The following is a 22,212-nucleotide window of genomic DNA, read 5'->3' on the forward strand; positions in this document are numbered from 1 at the left end:
ACTATGAGGGCTGCCATGGGGAAAATTAACTACATCTCAGCCAGACCCAATATGCCAGCACATGCATGAGTGCTGTCCCTGGGAGCACCCTTGGGAAGATGTGCACACTGTGTCAGGAGCTGAAGAGCCTTCCCAGGTGTCACGCTTTAGTGCTACCCAACAATAAAGCAGGTTTTCACCACAGAGGATACAGCTGAGTGGTTCGAGCACTCTCATGTGCAATTCACTTTGCCAGCAAGTCTTTCCCCCCTAAAAACTCCATTTGAAGCCTGAGAAGTGTTTTCAGTGAAACCTGTCCGATGGTGTCCATCACTGACATCTGGTCCCACTACCAGCTCCCAAGAGCACATCTTCCCTCATCCTTGTCGGGCTCTGAGGGAAGCATGTGAGTTCCCGATGACAAAACTCCTGTTAGCTTCAACAGGACAGCATCAAGCCTTTGGCATCCAATGTTGTGCTGGTTTTCAACCAACACCATCAGGCTGCAGCCCGTTCCTAAAATCAGTGAAGAGAAACTCTGTGACTGATGACAACACTGCAGCCTCTTCATCTCACCTAGTTGGATGGGGGGAAAAAACAAGACAGAAAGGTTGTGCAAGTCTGAATTTAGCCACTTATCTCCTCAGACATATCTGTTTCTGTGCAAGCAAGAAGAAAATGGGTAACTAACATACAGCTCTGCTACTCAGCAGCTGGCCCCTGGATCCTTCTCTGTGGTGCTAAATGTGTCCCTGGCAAACAGAAGGTTGATATTTTAAATAAGGAATTAATGAAAATGTGCTCTTTTCCTGCTTGTTGTCCCTTTAAATTCAGTTTCCAAGGAAACGGGTCTGGAGAGGCTGCCTGGAGGGAGCCAGGAGAGATCTCTGCCTGGCCGCCTTCCCCTCCGAGTTGCCAGCTGAGCCACCCCAATTGCCACGCTTTTACAGAGGTTTTCTCTGTTGTCATTTACGCCTGGAATAGGGGTGATGGCTCCTCGTGGATTCCTTCTCTAAGGAGTCGTGAGGTGGTCAGCCATGCTGCTGTTGCCTGCAGCTGGGACACTTGCAAGCGGAGCTCCTCTCATTCCATCGCCCATCTGGTGGAGCGCAGGCTCACCTGAAGCCACTGCAATGCCACCTCACTGAAAATGTCACTCCTGTTAGAAACATCCATTCCACCAGTTTTTTCTTTTTTAAAAGTGGTGGCGGGTGTGATCTGAGCACTCAGACTGAGCTGGGAGTGGTGGTAGAGGGACAGATTTTTTGTTAATTCAATGTTTATCCTAGGGGAAAATTTGAGACACCACCTGGAGTACCAGCTCTGGTGTTCAAAGCACAAGACAGACACGGACCTGTTGCAGCATGTCCAGAGGAAGGACATGAAAATGGTCAGAGGGCTGAAATGCCTCTCCTGTGAAGAAAAGCTGAGAGAGTTGTTCAGCCTGGAGAAGAGAAGGCTCCAGGGAGACCTGATTGCAGCCGTTCAATATATAAAGGGGGTTTATAAGAAAGGTGGAGAGAGACTTTTTACCCAGGGCCTGTAGTAACAGGACAAGGGGCAATTATTTTAAACTGAAAGAGAGTAGGTTTAGATTGGACATAAGAAAGAAAGTTTTTTACATTGAGGGTGGTGAGACACTTGCATAGATTGTCCAGAGAAGTTGTGGGTGCCCCATCACTGGAAGGGTTGAAGGCCAGGTTGGACGGGGCTTTGAGCAACCTGGTCTAGTGGAAGGTGTCCCTGCCCATGGCAGGGGGGTTGGACTAGTTAATCTTTAATGTCGCTTCCAACCCAAACCATTCTGCGATTCTAGGAAAATTGTATCACTGAGCCCCTCATTTCTACCAGACCCATCACCATGTTGTTTTACAGCAGTGTGGAGAACAGCATATGTCCTGAAAAATGGCCTGAGAGCTTTCGGCTGTGGTCAAGGGTGTAGCATTTCTTGGACTTATGCTGAAGGACTGCACTGGGTACAGAGTGAGGCAGGATATGGCTGCATCCATACCTTCCTGGATACTCAGCCTGGGTTTCTCTTAGAGGGAATTCACTGACTCGTTCTCAAAGAGACCTGTGGAACAAACTGTCCTATGTACAGCACAGAGAATCAGTGGAGTAGGACCCAAAAGGAAACTGTAAAGTGATGGTGTTTGGCTGTGTAGATCCACCCTTTTTCCAGGTGAACAAAACCTAAGGGTCTTAAACCTTTTGGGGTTGCACAGTTCCAGGCATGGTGGCTGTTTTTACCAATGTTGAGATGCATCTGCTTCCATTTTTGTTAGCATTTGAGGAGATGCCTCTGTGAAAGGTTGTCTTAGTGACATCTGAATTTTTAGTGGAAGCTGACTAGCGATATAAGCTTCATCCACCCTCACAGCTGAGTCCTGCAGACAAATACAGTTCCAATGTAAAAACAAAAGTAATTTTTAAATGTATGTAATCCTAATCAGAATAGTTCAATGTTAGCTGTTTTTGCTTCAGAAATGCATAAAAGCATTGCCCTCCTTAGTTACCTAGATGCTTGCCTATAATTAGAAAGACAGACTATCATATCTGAGGTATAATACTGAGATCATTTTCTGCAAGCCAGATGAGCAATGTCTTGCATATTGTACCAGAAATATTCTCTGCTTGCTTCTGATGCAGTCTCAGATGGAGTATGACCTTCATTGTTGTGAAACAAGACTTCAGGGAGGATGTAAACCCATACTGGGGAGAATTCAGAGAGCAATGGGCATGACCAGAGGTCTAGGAAATATGACCTATGAGACAAAACTGAACGAACTGAGGTTGCTTAGTGTAAGTGGAGACAAACCAAAGGGATACATCTCAGTGGAGGGATGAAGTAAAACAGAAGAGAGGAAGGTAATAAAATGCTTTCCATGTCCACAATGGATAGAAGAGAAAAAACGAGCTTAAAGTGCAACAAGGGAGCCCCTCTAGATGTTATGAAAACTTTCCCAGTGATAGGGACAGCGGAATAAAATAGACACTTAAGAGAGGTTATCTAAGCCCAATACCTCCGTCTCAAAGCAGAACTGGCAGCTGCTTGCTCTCTCCTGACTTGAGCCATTTTCAGTGCCCGAGACGCCATCCCATCTTCGGACAGCCTTTACCAGTGTTCACCATGAGTTCCCTTTGCGGAAAGCTAGCCTAATTCTTCACTTTTTATCCATGGTAAACGATTCACCCACTCTTTTTTTTTTTTTCCTCACTTTTGTGACATCTGGGCACACTGTGATGCCTTGACCCCTCTCCCCAGAGCTGCTCCCCCCGGCCGCCATTTCCCACCCACTCGGGAGTGCACTGTCATGGCAGTGTCACCTCTCTCCAGACTCTCCTCCAGTTTCTCTAGATCATTTTGCATGCTGCTGCAGTTCTCCAGCCTGCCGGGATAACCCTTCCCGTACAGTGAGAGAATAACTTTTTGATGCCACCATACCGAGGGCCCGCCCTGCCCGCAGCCGCGCCGGGGCGGGGACTCGAACCCGCGTTCCCGCCTCAGCGAGGGCCCGCCGTGCTCCGCGAGCGGAGGAGGTTTGACCGCCGCGGGCCACCGTCTGCCGGCGGTGCGCTGCCGGGCGGGTCCGGGCGGGTACAACGGCCGCGGGAGCCGGAAGAGCTGATCGCGTGCACCGCCACCTCGCCCCGTCCTCCGCCCCGGCCGCCTGCCCCGCCATGAGCGAGAAGGGCGAGCTGGACCTCACCGGGGCCAAGCAGAACACGGGCATGTGGCTGGTGAAGGTGAGAAGCCGCCGGCGCGCCCCTGGGCCCGGCCCGGCGCGGCCTGTGGCGGCCGGGCCTCGCCTCTCGTCCCCGCCCCGCCGTGTCCGGAGTGGCGGCGGCGCGGAGCGGGGCCGTGCCTGGGGCGCGGGGGGAGCCGGCCCGCGGCGTGGGGCCGGGGTTGCCCGCATCAGGCTCGCCCGGTGCCCCCGTTTCCTTTCTCGTGGGCACGGGGGCTGGGCGAGCTGCGACGCGGGGCGTCTGCCCGGGTAGCTGCTGGGGTAAATGAGACACTACAGGGAAAATCGGGTTACGTGGGAGCTGTCCTTGGCTCGTGCTTTATTAGGAGTAACAAACACGGTAGCCTAACTTTTATTTTCCCAAAACTCTGAGAGTCGGAGAAAGTTCGAGTGCTCCCAAGTTCACATCCTGGTTAAAAAAAACAAGGACAATAAACGCTTGTGTCTTGTCACTACAGCTCACCTTGGTGCTAGAGAAGTGCAGCTATAGTGAAGGTGCTATGAAAAGATACCAAGATCATCAAATCAAACCCAAGCACCCGTCTGGTGCAGGGCCGCGCTCACGTATGCTCCTGCCAACAAGGCCGCCACTGCCTACGTATCACCTCTGTTCTGTGGAGGGTCTTTCTGTCAAAATGGCTTGGCTGCTTTTGCTGGCAACAGCAAGCCTTGGCTCAGAAAAGAGAAGACTCACAGCCAGTGGGGGAATATGTGCCTTGGCTCCCTTCTAGTCCCCTGTGGGTGTGCCCCCGTTTTTCTAGACCTGCATTTGTTCTGTCTGGGGAGAAGCAGTAGCCTCTTGTTCCTCCTTTGGGGATGGAGGAAACAGGCTCATACCATCAACTTGAAAGAACCTGTAGGGACAGGGTAGTACCCAAATACTGGTCCTAGGTGGTGAGGGGGTGTGACAGCATCATACTTCAACTACCAGAACATCTTCTTGTGGCCCTCAGAAATGGTGGGGAGTTTCAGACTTGCTTTGCTGTGCAGAATTTCTGGTGGTGGGTAGGTCGCTGCATCTGGCTTCCTCTTTGATACTGACACCTGAATGTCTGGTTTCAGAAAACCGTAATGAAAAGTGCATAGTCCTCTAATTGTAATAGCTTATGCAGGACAGTAAAAATGAAAGCTGACAGCAGAAAGCTGCGGAAGTCTATCATGATACACTGAGTGACAGGGTGATAAAGTGGCAGAGGAAATTCAGAGTTGAAAAATCTAATCTGACATGCATAGAGAAAAACTATCCTAATTATATGTACATGGCAATTGGGTCTCTGCTGGTTGTCATTCAGGAGGAGGTTTAGTTTTTCAGTAGATGTGGATAACTATAAGAATGTCATGTCAAATGAGCGGATTCAACATTGGGCATGATTACAAAAGATACAGAGAACAAAAGAGAAAATATTATTGTGCCATCATATTGCCTGTATCCTGAATACTGTGTGTAGTTGTGGTTTCATCTTCCCCATCATGGAAAGTATACAGTGGATCTAGAAACAGTACAGAGGAAGGCACCAGGGATGATCTGGGTAGCAAAGAATGCTGGATGTGGAGGGAGCTCCTAAATACATGGTTACCTTTCAGGTTGGCAAGATGATTTTGGAAGTCTTACGGAGGTCTGAAGTAATGAGTAATGTCACAGGTGGGTAAGGAAGAAGTGAATAGGCAAAGGGAAGAGTAGGTTTGAACACAAGAATAAGAGGTGTGTCAAAGTAAGTCATGTAGTGGGGCTCAGAGCAAACAAAGCAGGTACCTTTTTGGACAATATGTAGTTAAATTTTGGAACTTGTTGCAATAGAAAGTTGTGAATGTCAAAACTCTGCAGAAGCTCAAAAAGCCTTTAGACAAATTCAAGTGAGAAAATCAGATTGAGAGATTAAAAATAAATATGCTTTCATACCCCAAGACTGCCGAGTAAAAGATCCTAGAAATCAGAAGAGCATGCTGGGGAAATACCTTTTCTTCTTATGTTGTACTGTTCTTCCTGAAGTATCCACTGTTGGCTGCATTTGCAGACAGGACACTGAACTTGCTTGTCCTTTAGTCTGATACAGTTTGGCGTTTCTTGAAGTAAGCCAATAATTTTAAGGCATATCTGTGCTTATAGTTGATCCCACTCCGTGACCACAGAGTGCTGCCTGGTTTAATGAGAAAACCACAGTAAAAGGAACGCTTAAATACGACTCTTCTAAGTAAGTGTTAATGTAATCCTTCATGCATGTGGTCTGAATTTATAATTTGTCTGTCTTCTTGTATAATAGTGATAATTAAAAAAATATTACAAAGTTGCTAACATTGATAGGCCATAGCAAGGGATGTGCAGGATTTTATCCTTTGAATTTCTTCATACCTGAACTTGAAAACAACCATCCTGTGTTACTAGGACCTTCAACACAGAGGCATGACAGTGAGTAACACCTGCACTTTTTATCTTCACTAGCTAGGATGAGGCTGAATTTATCCTTCCTTTGAGGGAGAGAGCTATCTATTCTGCTGGAATAAAAAACCTGGCTTATTTAATTTCCTTTTATCATGTATTATGCTAGTGCAGGAAGTATTCCAGAGAGACTGCTTAACAGGCAGTAAAAAATATAGTAATGAGTATTTTAGAAGAATGAGCAGTAAGAGAAGGTACCAGAAATGGAGTGAGTTGGTGTGAGTTGGTTTAGTACAAACCCAGAAAGCAACTGGCATAAATTTTCTGTGTTTTCAGTGAAAGCTAAGATAGGGGAATATTATAAGAACTGTTGGTTATATACTGGTAAAGTGAAGCCCATTTAGTGTTAGTGTTAGAATTGTTAATTTCTTGTTCCCTGTATGGTGATTTGGGTTTTTTTTTATTTAATCTGCTGCATTGATCTGTATTTAGAAAGGTGATATCTTTATATAATTTCTTTTTTGTATGTTCAAAGGAAAATAGAACCTGACATCAGCCTTACTCAGTTTCTGATGTACATACTGCATACGGATTGCTATATAGAGAAAGAGCTAATAATTTAATTTCATACAGAAAACTGGAAGTAGTTTATTACAGATAGGGGCTGATTGTGTGTTTTGTTCAAAAGGCAGATAGGAAGCTGTGAATAAGCTGAAGACGTATGGAGCAGGGGGCCCTCGTGTTGTACTGTAGCTGCAGGGTGCCTCATGTACTGGAGCCTGGGTGTTTGTATGACGTGAGTAGCAAGAAGAAAACGGCAGTGTGAAGACATCTTGAAGCGATGCTACTTAGTACATCAGATTTCTTTTTGTGATTAATTTGTATGTTTTTATTGAGAGAAGAGTGTTCTTACCTACAAATCCCAGAATAAAGGCCACTTGTCTTGAAAACGTTCAGTAGCCCTTCAGTATGAGAGGTACTCTGTCCACAGGTTAGTCTTTCTGTAGGTATGTATTTTTCAAAATCCTGCTGTGGGATCTTTGAAAATTCTTTCTGCTCTGTAAAAGCAGGTCACTCTTGTTTTCTGTACGCTCTTCCGAGCAGTGTTAAGAGTTTGGAAACTGACTGTTCTTCATAAGTTAAATTTTTATTCTGATAAAGGTGAAAGGAAGTGGCAAAATAAGATGTGTACAGTGTGTAAGACTTTATCTTCCCTGTGATTGTTTACACCATTAGCGTGGAGCTACAGAGTTTAGCGTGTGGTTTTGAGAATACCATCTGGTTTTATCTGAAGTATCTGTGTATAGCTAGAAGTAATCCTTTGATCACCGTCCTTCATAACCCTTTTCCTTTCTCTGTGTAGCCCTTGACTGCAGGTAGGCCAGCAAAAAGATGATTAATTACGCTCTTTGAGACTGTTTCCCATGCAGCTGAAAAAAGTATGATTGATCTGCAACCTCTTAATCAGAAGAAATTCCCTGTCTGATTATATTATATAGCAAGTCCTTCACTCCTTGTCCACTCGTACTGAATGTGTGTCTATCTTATTTCCGAGCAATATAGATTAGATACAGATTAGGTGTGAGCACATAGTAATATTTCTGCTGAGTCAGCTGGGGCACATGTCATAGCATTTATCTTGGCTTTAGAAAGAAGATGATCTGGCATGAAATCCACTGCAGAAAATTACCACTTTGAAAACTGTGGAAAAAATATATATTAATAGATAAATTCCTGGCTTTCTGTTGTGCATTTGTGGCATTTTTGACCCAGTGTTAGGACTTTATGGAAAGCTGGCATTTGCTTTGGCTGAGCAGTTGGAGGACATCTGGATTTTCTAGCTGTTCCACAGTACTTCATGGGGTGCTGTGAGACTAAAGGAAAGTGCGAAGAACCAGTACCAAGATGTTTTCTGGGTTTTTTTGAGCAGGTAAATGCAAGGTTAGTGTTAAATTCATTTGAGTTTTAGGAAGTTAGCAGGTTGCTGTTTGTCAGCAAGTTCCTGGAACAGGCTCTTTGCCTCCTCAGCTGTGCAGTGAAACTTGGCTTAGTTTTATTCTGTGCAAGGCAAAAATCAGACTACAAAGTGCCTCTTCGCTGCTTGAAAGAGAAAATGCCACAGGCATAGCTTAGTACGTTTCTCTTTCTCACTGGCTGTGTCTCACACCATTTTTGTGTGTGGGCACAGATGTTTTCAGTAGCTGTGGACTGTGTGAGCCAGAATAAACTTTGCTGTACCAGTAAAGAACTTTCCTGCAAAATTAAAGAATGTAGATTTGTCCTGATGTGTCATGAGCATATGAAGAAAAAAGGTATAACATTCCTGTATCAGAATACTTCTTTAGTACGTGGCATGGGAACAGCAAATGACTTTTCATTTAACAAGTCACTGTTTTTCTAGACACTGAGACTAGGTCTTTAAGATGATGTTCTCCCAGCGATTGCTGCATCCTTATTAGAAAGAAAAGGGTTTATAGGAAGTAGGAGGTTCTATTAGACTGCTTTCAGCTATTTCCTTTTGAAATAAAAATGGTAATTTCCATCTCACTTGAACATCTTACAGTTAGTTTTAAATAGTGAAATGTGAGATTGTCCTTACTGCCTCAGGTCTGTATTCCACCTCTTGATGTGCCACAGTACTTCTGCATCACATAACTTGTATGTAGCGGGGAAATCGCTCCAATCTCAGTTTGTTGTACTAATGTGTCATGTTCAGTCTTTATAAAAACCGTCATAGAAAAGACAGTCGTAATTGCAGAATGGTGGGGAAAAAAAACCTGTGATCTGCAGAGCATTGCACTTATAACCGACTGTGCTAGCTTCTTGCAAGGGAAGGTAGACATGCCTAGAACTGATGCCATACAGTGGAGCAGAGAAGGTAGAGAAGTTCCTTGTTCCTCTGGGACTAAACTGGGAAGCTTGAAGTACCTCACCAGGGCTGGATGCACGGACATACGGGCTGAGCTGGGAGCTCCTCTCTGAGGCAGGGCAGTGGCAGCCACCAGTGCAGGCCACCTTTTGAAGTCCTAGGGAACTGTGCATTCATACAAGTAATCAGATTTATAGGTGTTAATGAGTGATAACACCATATATGAAAACAAACTCTTAACCTTTTGATTTCACAGAATAAATGTTGTTTGTCATCTTTAAGCTTGCCTGGCCTTTAAGGAGAACCATGGTAACTCTGCTGAGCACTGGACACATTCTTCTGGCATTACCATCTCCAGAAAAAAGAAGTGCTGTTGCTGCTGCAAGCAGCGTGCATGCATCATCACGTCTGGGACACATCTGGGAGTCTGAGGAGCATGGGTGTGTGGCACAGCGGCAGCAGCAAGGCATTGAGGCTGACCGGGGAAGTGCCAGCTTTAGCTGGCAGTAGTTAGCTGGTACTTTTTTAGCCAGAGAGTTGAGAGGCAGGCTATGATTTCAGCTAATACTACATTGATGAGAAAAGGGGAAAAATGAGTCCACCTGAAAAGCCAGCTTCCAGCTTGTTCGTTGGTTATGTAGACACCTTTACTGTCCATCATGAACCCAGGTCATGCGATGCTGCACATACCAAAACCTTTGTAACTGAAGGAACTTGTGTGCAGGTGAGTCAGCATCACTGGAGCAACTTTTATTCCTTGGATGTATTGGATTAAGCAGGGCTGCTTGTTCCTGACCCTGCAGTGACCTCTGCTTTGTGCAGCTGTTTTGGGAAATGGGTTGGGGAGCTGGTTTGATTGTTCCACCTGCTAAATACAAAATCAGCACAGCTAAAACAGAGGAAATCCCCCACACCTCCCAGCTGGATCAGTCTGCTCTTTCTATATACTGACCAGCTGCACAAAGACTTTTCCTGATACAGTGGAGGTGTGGTAATGAGTGATGGGAGGCACATCTGCCTAGGGTAGTTCTGCTGCTGGAGAAGTGGACATCTGGTGGGAGTAGGGCTGCGGTTTGCTCCCCAATGTGTCTGAGGTTTCCAAACTCCAAGCCTTCCCTTCACAGCACCTTTTGGTGTCTTAAGTTGTAACTGTGTAACTTCTCATCATTGTGGTTGTTTTATGTTTTGTTTTGTTTTTTTTTTTTTCCCCAGAGAGATGGTAATTTCTAATGAATATTTAAAAGTATTGTTAAAATGATTGGGACTCCTTAGTTTAAGAATATGATGCTGATCTTATTTTGCCTTTCATGATTGGATAATAGTATTTGAGATTCAGGGTATTGTAAGATTTCTCCTTCATTTGGAAAATTTGGGCATCTACACCGGCCTTATTTTTGTGCTACATTATTCTCTTTGCTCTCCCTAACAGAATATATATATATAACAGCTTGAGAAGTGGGCCCATGTGAACCTCATGAGGTTCAACAAGGCCAAGTGCAAGGTCTTGCACCTGAATTAGGGCAACCCCTGGTATCAATACAGGACGGGGGATGAAGGGATTAAGAGCAGCCCTATGGAGAAGGACTTGGGGGTACTTATGGATGAAAAGCTGGACACGAGCTGGAAATGTGCAATTGCAGCCCAGAAAGCCAACTGTATCCTGGACTGCATCAAAAGCAGCGTGGTCAGCAGGTCGAGGGAGGTGATTTTCTCCCTCTACTCCGCTCTTGTAAGACCCTACCTGGAGTGCTGTGTCCAGCTCTGGGGCCCTCAGCACAGGATTGACATGGACCAGCTTGAGCGGGTCCAGAGGAGGGTCACAAAAATGATCAGAGGGCTGGAGCACCTCTCCTACGAGGTCAGGCTGAGAGAGTTGAGGCTGTTCAGCCTGGAGAAGGGAAGGCTCCAGGGAGACCTTATTGTAGCCTTTCAGTACTTTAAGAAAGATGGGGACATACTTTTTAGTAGGGCCTGTAGTGATAGAACAAGAGGTAATGGTTTTAAACTAAAAGAGGGTAGATTTAGAGTAGCTATAAGGAATAAATTTTTATGTTGAGGGTGCTGAAACACTGGAACGGGTTGCCCAGAGAGGTGGTAGATGCCCCATTCCTGGAAACATTCAGGGCCAGGTTGCACAGGGCTTTGAGCAGCCTGATCTAGTGGAAGGTGCCCTGGCCCATGACAGAGGTATTGACTAGATGATCTCTAAAGGTCCCTTCCAACCCAAACCATTCTATGATTCTATATTGTCTACCATACTTAGCTCATACTGTATCCTGAAGTGGTCAGAGTAAAAGCATTTAAAGTATAAAAACTTACACAATTTATATAGCTTTAAAATCTGCTTTTCTTGAAATCTGTCTTCTTTTCTTAGGTCCCCAAGTACTTGTCACAACAGTGGAATAAAGCTTCAGGAAGAGGTGAAGTGGGAAAACTAAGGATTGCCAAGTAAGGCTTTACTGTACCTTTATTGGTTGCAATTCTTAGAAGTTACCTGCAGTGAAACAGATTATGTTACACCTCTTATAATCCTGTTTATTGCAAACACTGTGCATATTTCTCTGATACCTGAATGATACTTGCTTGTATAGTGATTATGAAAATAAATTATATGAAATTACACTGGGAAGTGTCTGTATCCCATTACATGATGTTTGATTTCTTAAACCCAAGAAATATGCACATCTAGCTGGAGAATGTTAACTTACTTGTGCTATTTTGCTGCTTCTGTTCTCACCTGCTGACTTTCCCCTTTATTCTTGGGCATCAGCATAACAAAAAAAATTGAGCAGCTCAGGAGTGAAGATGAGTAACTAAACTAGAATTTGAATTTGCTTTTTTATCAGGGAAGCTAAACTTGTGGAATTAGATTATGGAAACTAAAACATTAAATATTTTCTTTTGCAGAAATCAAGGAAGAACAGAAGTAAGTAATTACTAAATACAAAGGCTGTGAACGTGTTATATTTTGAATTCTAAAAATTGTTTAGAACATGCTGGTTTCTGATGTCACATCTTTTTCATTACACCTGTAATGAAGCATTGTACCACAGAATCAGGAGGAGAGAATTCTGTTCATAGCTCTGCCTATCATTGTACTGTGGGACTTTCATCAGGTCTCTTTGTTCCCGAAGTTTGTTTACTCGTCTGTAAGCAGCAATCGTAGTAGCAACCTTCTCTCCAAACATTTTGAGATGTATTAGTGCAAAAGGCTGTCTGAGAACTAAGGAGGATGATGATAAAACAAAAGAAGTTGGAGATGGAGGGCTGCAATTTCAGAAAGTATTCTGTCTTGTATTTGGAATTCGGTCCTACTAAATATAAAGCAACTTGAAGGTTTTTCTGCATGCAAAGGTAACTGCTTTATTAGCAGCCTCAGTGAATGGCAGTAACTTCCTTTATCTTTTACAGGAGATAAGGAAAGTTGCATTAATTAGAATTACTTCAAATACCACATAGGTCTGTCACTGAACTGGAAGAACTGTGGACTGAAAAGTGGCAGGGAAGCAAGCTGCATTTGCCATTTGATAACCTGACCAAGCTCCTTTTAGAATAAGTGGAGAGAGTTCCACTGGAGATTTGGATGTTTGCTTGGACTCTTCTAGGCTGGAGTATGAAACAACCTCCCTAAGTTTGTGAGCCCCACACCAAAATCTTGATATAGATAAGAGCCACAAAGCTCATTTTGCAGTCTGTGTAGAGCCAAGTGTTGAGGAACCCCTGAGAACGTATGGCTTCCAGGGGACCCTGTTGCTGCATGGCAGAATGAGGCTAAGCAGGATGTGCAGGAAAAGCACGAAGTGCCAGTCTGAAGTCTCTCTCTTCAGGTTTCTTGCTGCACATAGGGATTCTGGTCACCCAGTCCCCCCAGTACCTCCTCAGCTCCTGTATTGGGCATACAATGTAAACACAGCAAAGGAACCATATTTTAACCTCTCCTGGGCCGCATGCAATTCAGGAGTCCCCAGGCTAATAACACTTGTATTGGTACATTAGCACTTTTTCTGGAACTCACCTGGCTGTGTGAAACATTTTAAAGCACTCATACTGAACAGTGTCTGAAAACCTATTATGCCTTACATTTTAATAAGTAAAATCAAATTGTTCTCTGACTTCAGGAGGAATTAATTTACAATTTTTTAAAAGATGAGTAAATTTTATTAAGTACATGAAAGCTTTCGATTCTGTATTTCAACTAGAGATCAATATAGTAAGACTCTTATCCCACTCTTTATGTTTTTGAAATGGAAATGTGCTATACTACTTGTGTTTTCTCTCTTTTTGTTTCCCCATAACTCGTAAAGCTGTGTAACTGAGTCTGTTTAGTAACACTGTGGTAATTGTGACTGTTAGGTGTCATTTACTTTGAATGAAGAGCTTGCAAGCATCAATGATATTGGAGGAAAACCTGCTTCAGTCAGCGCACCAAGGGAACATCCATTTCTTTTGCAAAGTGTGGGAGGACAGACCTTAACAGTGTTCACCGAAAGTTCAGTAGGTAAGTTAGAATTAAAGTTATTTGTTATGATTCCAGTATACATTATTTCAATAAACTGAATGCTCTAAAGGCCAGAAGATTCGTAAGTCAGATTTTGACTCTGTTTTGTTGTTACCTGCATACATAAGACTCTTGTACTTTTTTTTGTGTCTGTCTCTTTTCTTCCTATGATTGAGCAACTAATTTAAGTTCTCCGTATGGGGTTATCATGTACATTTCAGCTGTGGGTCTGCTGAAGAGAACAGAGAGAGTATGGAGTGCAGTACATTTTGTATTCCCCTTTAGGGTTTTCAGTGGAAAAATGTTTTTGTGTTCCCATGTACTTTTGAGATCAACTCATTTATTTTTTTTCTCTGCTGTGAATATATTTTTATAAGAATGCTCATTCTTCCTCTGTCCAGTTGAACAGATCCATTTTAGCAATAAACACATCTGTTAACCATACTTTCTTTATGTATATATATGGTTTAAGTGTTTTAAAGCTTAATAAGGTCATAATAACAGACAGTCCAGCAGTAAGGTTATAATTTTTCTTGCTGGATTTCAGCTGTTTGGCCTGTCTTAAGTTCAGCTCAGTAGCTGTATGTGTGATTAGGATATTCAAGACCATATGTCCTAAATTGCATGTTAGACTTAAGGGACATGGTAGTGTTACAGTGTACAGTAAGTTCAGCAGACTGCCTTGCGTGTAACTCCCATGTGCTGTAAGGTTTTCTACTAAAATTACATGGTCATGTTCTGGATGTTAGAGAGAGAAGGAAGGTGTCTGCAGAGTGTATCTCATTGTCTGCAGAAGGTACCTCAGTTTCAGGCACTTAGGTTGTCCCCAGAAGACAAATAATAGTAATATTTTTTGATACCCCTGCCTTCTGTGGGACAGAAAACTACAGTGTGACCAGCTTCCAGTGTTTTGATGTTCACAGGCTTTTAAGTAATTGCTGTGATGGCAGTGTGATGCTTTATCAAGGAGGGAGAATCATAACTCACAGGGCAGAGTTAGAGTACTTACTAAGTTTGACCACCTCCTTTCTAAAATTAATTTTAAAGATTTAATGGCTGAACATTGAGATCTTAATGTACAGGTAGCTTGCCTGTCTCAGTTGTGTTTAGAAATACAAGCTCTTATGCTACAACTCGGGCACTTTCCATTTGTTACCCCTTTCTTTGAAACAAATGTAATCATGTTATTGGTTTTTCACTTTTTAAAAAAATTGTGTTTTCATGTGTGTGACTTGCAACAATTTAAAATACTGTGTTTTATGATTCATAGATTACAAATGTGGAAAGAGATAGGGAGGGAGTTTTCAAGAATGTTGCAGGCATTTTAGTAGTACCTCATCCTTTTTCATTTCTCTGTGCCCCAACCTCAGAATGCTTGACAGAAGAGAGAGATTTCAGGTGTGAAGCTGTTTAGAGTATACATTCAGTGATTTTTGCATGTTTTCTGTGAATCCCATGGGATTTTGATTCCTAAGACACCTTTTCATACAAAATATTGCTTAAAAAACCTCTAACGGTAACTTACGCTGCAGTGAGTGCAAATGCTTAACTTGAATGTGGAGTATTTGTCATCAGTTTGAATTAAAGTCATTAGAATGTGATAGTTAGAAGATGCCTCTTTATTTCTGTTTTACCATCTGTAATACCAGTGTCTCGAAACCTTTAGGTACTTAGAAGCTGTCCAATTTTTATTTAATCAATTAAAAATTTTGCATTTCTTAGCAACTAGAAAATGTTATTCAAGGACCATGGATCTATTGAGTAGAAGTTATTATATTAATCAGGAGCAAAGGGTAGTTAGTGAAATGAGAAATGTTTGGAATGAAGCACTGAATAAGCATAGACCCTGTCAAAATTGGTTTTGCTTGAGATTAGCAAGCATAACATGCAGTCAGTGAGTTTTCATGAAACTCGCTTAAATGCAAAATGGCTAAAATGTGTTGCTGTTGTGTTAAAGCTGGTGTTGGCAGTACGATCAAAAATAAACAATAATGCGCTTTTCTTGCTTGGATTTTTTTGGTTGTAAAGATGAATGTGACACAAATATTCCAAATTCCAGTCAGATTTCTTGCAGACACCACGTTCTTGCAGCCACACTTTAGTGTTTAAATGTGTATTGCCAGTATGTTTTGAGCTCCATGGCCAATTTCAACAAATTTCATAGTGAATTATGGATAGTGTGAAAACAGGTGTCTGAAGAGTGGAATGAAACTATATGGATATCCCAACTGAAAGAAAGGCTGCTACCCTATTTGATGCCAGAAAGTCCACATGGGAAAAAACACTATAATTATATCAACCATGGAAAAAGACTCAATAAAAACGTACACGTCTTTGCACATCAGTCAATCCTCAGTAAGAGACAGTCATAGGAACTGAAATTCATTCATTCTTATGTTCACAGACCACTATTTGTCTTCAATTTAGAATTTGCATATTTTTGTCAAAAGCATTGGTGATCTTGTTCCTTTTTCTTCTGCAAAGTGCACCATGTGAGAGAATCAATATGCCAGTTTGAACCATGGGCCAAAGATCAAGCTGGTATGGAACTGCAGATGGCATTGCTAATGTTGCATCTGGAAGGATGCATTTGAGGAATTATGCAAATGAAATATGGATAAAAACGTGCTTCGTGCGCTATTACTCTTGGTCAGTACCCTTCTTGAGGACTGAATTTACCTAAAATGGAACAAATGGCATAAAACACTTGTGTTTCTTTCTATTGTAAAGGGTAGGGGTTTTTGGTTGTGGGTTTGGGGATTTTTTTTTTCCATTTTTTTGGAGCACATTAAAAGCTGTAAGATCTATTCTGTGTGCTGTCCTCTAATCCTGGGATCCTTATGTTGTAGTGACCATCTTTTTGATAGTCTTTCAGAAAATGAATGAGGGAAGACAATGCTGTCTCTGAAATATTTTGTAATCTTGGAGGATACTGCAGGGAGTTTACATATTCTGGATAATTCAGCACTTTGCATTGACTCCTCAGGTCACTTCAAGCAAAAAAGATCAAATTTGACAAGTAATTTAATATTTTCTGCATGATGTAATTTCTAGACTTCTGAATGGGTTTTCTGTGGTTTTAGGTTTTTTTGTGTTAACTGAACTTGCTTCTAATAGCTGTTGTAGTTGGAAGAAATCCTTTAGTTCTTACACTGTAAACCTCTGGTGGTCCCATACTAGTTATTGGACAGCAGTAAGCTCTTCTGAGGTGCCATTTGCTATGTTCAAAGTCTAATGAATTGCAGTTCCTTAGTCGTCTGCAGTGTGTGTACTAGATCTGAGGTAATACAAAGCTGGATAAAGTGGATCCCATCCCAGGTACTATTAAAAATCAGGTCTATGTTGGATTTCACAAATGGTGCACTTCCTGTTTAGACTAACTATGGGGTTTCTTCTGTTCTTTTCTTTTCCTATTCATGTATTTTGAAATAGCTCTAATGAATAATACAGAGTAGTGCAATGCACTCTAAAAGTAGTAGTTGCAAAATATCTCCCTACTTCATTTGCAAGGCTGTTTGCACATGTGAGACATTGCGTTGTTTTCATTGCTGGGCAAATCGCTAAGACCTGCGGTGGTGTTCCTGAACATCAGTTTAACAGAGCTGGCGGGAAGTGTGGCTTCTCTGATGACTGCAGAGGGATCCAAAGCACAGTTGTCTCTTGCTGTCTAGGTCTTGCTGTCTAGGCTGGTTTCAGTATTATTTCTGCATTAAATATGAACTACGCTCTATTCCATAAACATCACCATATGTACATCAACAGTTGCTATGCAACAATGCTATTTGTGCTTCTAGTCATTTTATCTTATCTTTGTCATCAGCTATCATAGCTGTAATTTTTTGGGCGGGAGGAAAGGAGAGCATTTTGCATATATTTCAATGTGTTGTATTGAACAAAATGAATTTTTCTTATATGTGTATAGCTAAAGAACTATCTAGGGGCAAGTCATGGGTTTGATGTGTTTGGTTAAAATTGTTTTTCTCTGAGCTTCCTACTGGCAGACACCCTGGCATAAGGAAGTGCTATAATTTGACAGTTTCTTTCTTGGTTGAAGGAATGGGAACATGCTTTGTTAAACATTTAACAGCAAACTTCTCTCATTGTGATTATAAATTAATTCCCTTACTGCTTTAATTGCCTGTTGCTTAATTTTTCTCCCAGCAGGTAGTTTAGGATTGCAAGCTCTAAATATAAATAAAAAATGCAGCTATGTTATAGATAATGATAAAACTTTCTTACTGAGCTAGTTCTTGAAAAAATGTGCTACTAATGTGACTTGGGAAAACACAGACCTTGGCAGGCAATTACATCCCTAACTGTAAAGGACTGATAGATGGAGAGGAAGATTTTACACTGTAGGCACAAATAAATTATAAGATATTTCTGTAAAGTTGGGTGAGATGACTCATTTTATTGAAATCTTGAATGTGTCTTCACAACTCCCCCTTCATAAGTGGGATTGCCTTAATGCCTGGTTTAGTGACTTTAAATTCCTTCGTGCTTACTGAAAGTTAAAAGTGTTCAGAGAATTCCATTGACAGAATGACTACCAGACCTTTGTTTCTGAGCAGCATTCATGCATGGATTGTTTCACTGTTTCATGCTTCACAGAAGATTGTTGTCTCTTAACATTGCATTCTTCACCAGTTTTCCAAGTCTTCTTTCAGAATCTCAGTTCATGAAATTCAGTTTTTTTGTATTCCTGTTCAATAATACATATAGCTCTGCCTGTACACCTTAGAGCAGCTCCTTTATTCCCACACCCGTTGAATATTCTCCCCTTGTTTTGGTTTGTGGTTTTTTTCTTTATACAGCTTCTCATATGTGAAAGGACCTTTTCTGAGTTTGTACGTGAATCATGCCTACTATGTGACTTGCAATGAGTGATTGTATTCCAGTGAAAATGAATATTCAGAGGTTTATATTCTGTATTTTGTATCTTTATTTTTTGAAATATCAGATATATCCATCCATTTAAAGAAATGTGAAGGGAAGGAACACTAATAAAAATCCTGGAAATATGTTTCTTTCTTTAATTAAAGCAGTTACTCCTATAATTACATTTATTTATTTACAGTAAAATACATAGTGCTCAGAATCTTGATGCCTTGTGATACTACTACTAATCTTACTAGATGTATGTTTAACTTCTCAAATTTTTCATCAAACTATTATTTAGGAAATAAACACTCTCCCTCATCGTTTTGCCATGCTGAGGAGTTTTGACATATACCTGTCTACTTTAACAGTAATTTCCAGTACTTTAACAGTAATTTCCAGTTATCTCTCTCTGTTCAGGCTGTCACTTAACCACACGTTCGAGTCTCCAAAATGCTTTGGGGTCTTACTTAATGCTTCTTTGTTCCTTTATGTACTTCGGTCTTTCATGGACTATTAGCAGAAGAGGAAAACTTCCCAGCAGCCTCATGATCAAAAGAAATAGAAGCAACAGCAGCCTTTGAGATCTCTGGCATTTATGCAAATTTCCAAATATTTGTGAGGATCATAAAGAAGATGCAACCCATGATCAGAAAAGCAGAATACGGGACTCAAACTAGTCTAATTACAGATAGCATTTTGATGGTTCAAGATTTTGTATGTATTATTGTTACATATGGTCCATTTAGAAAACAACTGCGACTGCTTACATCATCTCTAAAAAATGAAAATTATATTTACTTACCTCGTATGAGTGTTGTGAGGATTAACAAATTACTATAAAGTGGGTTCAGCTGGCTGACGGGTAAACTCCTACTTTTCTTTTAATTTTTGTTGTTAAATCTATAGACTGTTTATTCCTGTACAAATTTAAACAATAGAGGATATAATGCATAAAATACATGGTATGTTTAGAATGGGCTCGGTGTGATGGGAATAGAATTGGCTTTTGGCCTACTTCATTGACTTAAAAGTTCTTTGTTTTTTTTCAGTCTCACTGATGTATGTGTATAAAAACCTACCCCACCCCCCCACCCGCCCCCCAGAAACCCAACAACAAAAAAACCCAACGCAACCAACCCCAACCTGTTGAAATTTATCTGTGAATCTTGCATGTTGTGGAGGAGGCTGAGCAGCTGTAGTCTGCATTGATAAAATATATCAAGTAGATATAGTTCAATATCTTTTACCTTCTTCATGATATTAGTACTGAGAAGATTTTTGAAACAGAGACTTGTGACCTAGTCATAACAAAAACAAATTGTCCAATTGTGAGAAAAAACCCACCGCTTCTTTGCGAGGCTTGAATTTTGTCTTGCTTTTTTGTCTCTGCTGTTGAGGGTAGATTCTGTTGATACATACAAGCAATCACACGCACTCCCTCTGTAGACATGATACACATTTATTGTTATTTGAATCAGAGATGCTATTAACCATTTTGAAATGTGATGTCTTATGCAGTAGTTTTGGTTAGGTAGCTAGTCTTTCACTGAAACAGAGTTAAAAAGAAACAGCTTTAAATCCAGCTGCTTCTTACATCTCAGTCCAGGCAGGGCTTGATAGTATGTTTGCATGTTCTTCATTACGTCCCCTTTGCTTCTTGTTTGTGTACTGAATGTTTCTTTAGTTACGTTACAACTGAGTTAGGGTATTGGTTGGGTGGTAACATTATGCTGTAAATGTGCTAAATACATACAAAAAATAATGTCAATGAGAAAATACATGGGTTTTGACAAACAGGCTATCCTGCATGTATATCTGAAAGTTGGCAGGGATCTTAACTCTCTTTGTGCATGCTCACAGGTGGGAAGAGGCCATATAATGATGTTTTCTCATTGAAAAAGTATGTGCCTTCAGCTGCTAAGTCTAATGACAGCCACCGGTAAAGAAAAAAGGATCTGTGACATACTGCTTTTTCCATGTGCATTAGTCCTCAGCCTGTTAGCCATCTCAATGAGAAAGCAGGGCCATTGGCCATGAAAGCCAGCAACAATCAGTTACAAGAAAAAGGTTTTGTAAAATATTTCATATTTTCAGTTCTGTTAATACCCAGCCTGTAAATGGCAGAAATGATCACACTAACTGAACTCAAAAATTACTCTTTAGTTAGAGCAGTAATTCACTCTTGCCTGTGAGTAGTCTGTAATGATAACTGTGACATGTCTGGGTTGAAAGCTACGGACAAGCATGTTTTACCATTTTTAACTGTATTTCAGATAAGTGAAAATGTTCTTTTTATTCTCTACCTTAGAAGATGTGTAAAAATGAGAAATATAGGAGGAGCAGTGAAATTTCAGGTTGACAAATTTATGTAGGGGTTTAATTTCATAGGACTTGGTAAGTGTTAGAACTCAGTTTACCAAAATACATCCGCCAGCTGCCACTTACTGAAATGTGGGATTGGAATTTCATGCAGAAAGCTGTTTCTGAATCTCACTGCCGTTCACCCGAGTGATAATTTTTTGGCGAGTCACTTTGCAACACCTGTGTCTAGGTTTTTCTTTCATGCATACTTTGATTCTGCTCTGTGGAACAGGGGATGTTTCTGATTATGTGTAATTTTTGTACCTGAGAAGTTGGGCTATAGTACAATTTGAAGACCAATGTTCAGAAAGGGAAAAGATTGAAGAAATAAATTCTTGCATGATCTGCAGAAAGGGTAGAGAAGAGGTTAATCAGTCAAGTTCAAAAATCTACGTAGTGCAAATTAAGAGCATTCTTTTGCAGAATTTTTATTAAATATACCAGTAATATTCATTTGTCTACAGTGACCAGTGAGATAAATGGATGCTATTCATTGTTTAAGCATAATCCTACTACTGATTTTGTGTAAACGTGTGACTTCATTCTTGCAGAGCTCATTCAGAGGTGTAATGGAGTTCTCCCATTTAAATTGTGAGTTTGGGCACTGAAGGAGATTTTTTGTTGTTGTTGTTGCTCCTGGTGGCAAATTACTCTTCAGCAAGTAAATTTATAAACATTAATCAAATCCAGTGATTGTGATTTTGTTGTAATTTATTGTTCTTTGCTTTGCAACCCACTTTTTGGATGTAATTTCAAATAATCAACACAGAAACATTATATTTGCTTTTTTGTTCATTTGTTGTTTTTTTTTTTTTCCAGAAAGCCAACCAGAAGAAAAATCTGAAAGCAGCAGTGCTGGTGAGTATTTGGTGACACTTTCCTTGAAACACTTAAGAAATTACTTACGACTGCAGCTTTTCAGTTTAACTTTTCAAGAAATCTGTGGATTAAAAAAAAAAAGTATTTTTTGTTATATTTCTAAGGTAGCATATCATTAAATTGAAAAATCACTTCATAAACTGATTATCTGCTGCGACCAAAAGCTTAAATTATTAATATTTTTTATTTGAATGAAGGGGAATCAAATGATGAGGGAGAGCTTTAGAAATGTAATGTTCTTTGGAATGTTATTTTAGATTTTTTTTTTTATTATTATTTCTCAGCTCTCCCTTTTTTAGGTTCATTATATTTTTTAGTTTGAATTCTTTTCTCTTGATTGGAAAGTATGTAGCAGATTTCCAAATCTTTTGTTATTTCATTTTAATTGCATAGACTAAGCAGTCAGAAAAATAGTGTGTCTAGTATTGTACTTTATTCAGTTTTTCTAATGGAGAAAAATGTTCTTGTGAAAGTTGTATAAATTCTTTGGGAAGAGTAAAAAGGGTTAGTTCACTGGTATTACCTACCAGTTACATATTAGTTAGTCCAACAATGTCTTAAGTACAGTTAAAAATTCTAAGGGCTCTTCTCAAACTGCACTTGTCATAGTAAAAGTGTCTGG

At 40.8% G+C, this 22,212-nt stretch overlaps 1 protein-coding gene across 3 annotated transcripts in view; it reads left to right on the plus strand.

Annotated features, from left to right (window-relative positions):
* Positions 1–3,550: 3,550 nt before the first annotated feature.
* The window catches only part of GTF2F2 (general transcription factor IIF subunit 2), a 92,840-nt gene continuing 74,178 nt past the window's right edge, over positions 3,551–22,212 (plus strand). For 2 of the 3 annotated variants that reach the window (XM_074815650.1, XM_074815651.1), the window contains exons 1-5: positions 9,420–9,695; positions 11,346–11,419; positions 11,879–11,897; positions 13,325–13,469; positions 21,531–21,569. In XM_074815650.1, the coding sequence (XP_074671751.1) occupies positions 9,564–9,695; positions 11,346–11,419; positions 11,879–11,897; positions 13,325–13,469; positions 21,531–21,569 (409 nt within the window). In that variant the 5' untranslated portion in view covers positions 9,420–9,563. Of the gene's footprint in view, positions 3,727–9,419; positions 9,696–11,345; positions 11,420–11,878; positions 11,898–13,324; positions 13,470–21,530; positions 21,570–22,212 lie in introns of those variants that run through there. The other variant, XM_074815652.1, reaches the window with a different exon arrangement.

The sequence above is a fragment of the Strix aluco genome, chromosome 2 (assembly GCF_031877795.1).
Source record: "Strix aluco isolate bStrAlu1 chromosome 2, bStrAlu1.hap1, whole genome shotgun sequence".
NCBI lineage: Eukaryota > Metazoa > Chordata > Aves > Strigiformes > Strigidae > Strix > Strix aluco.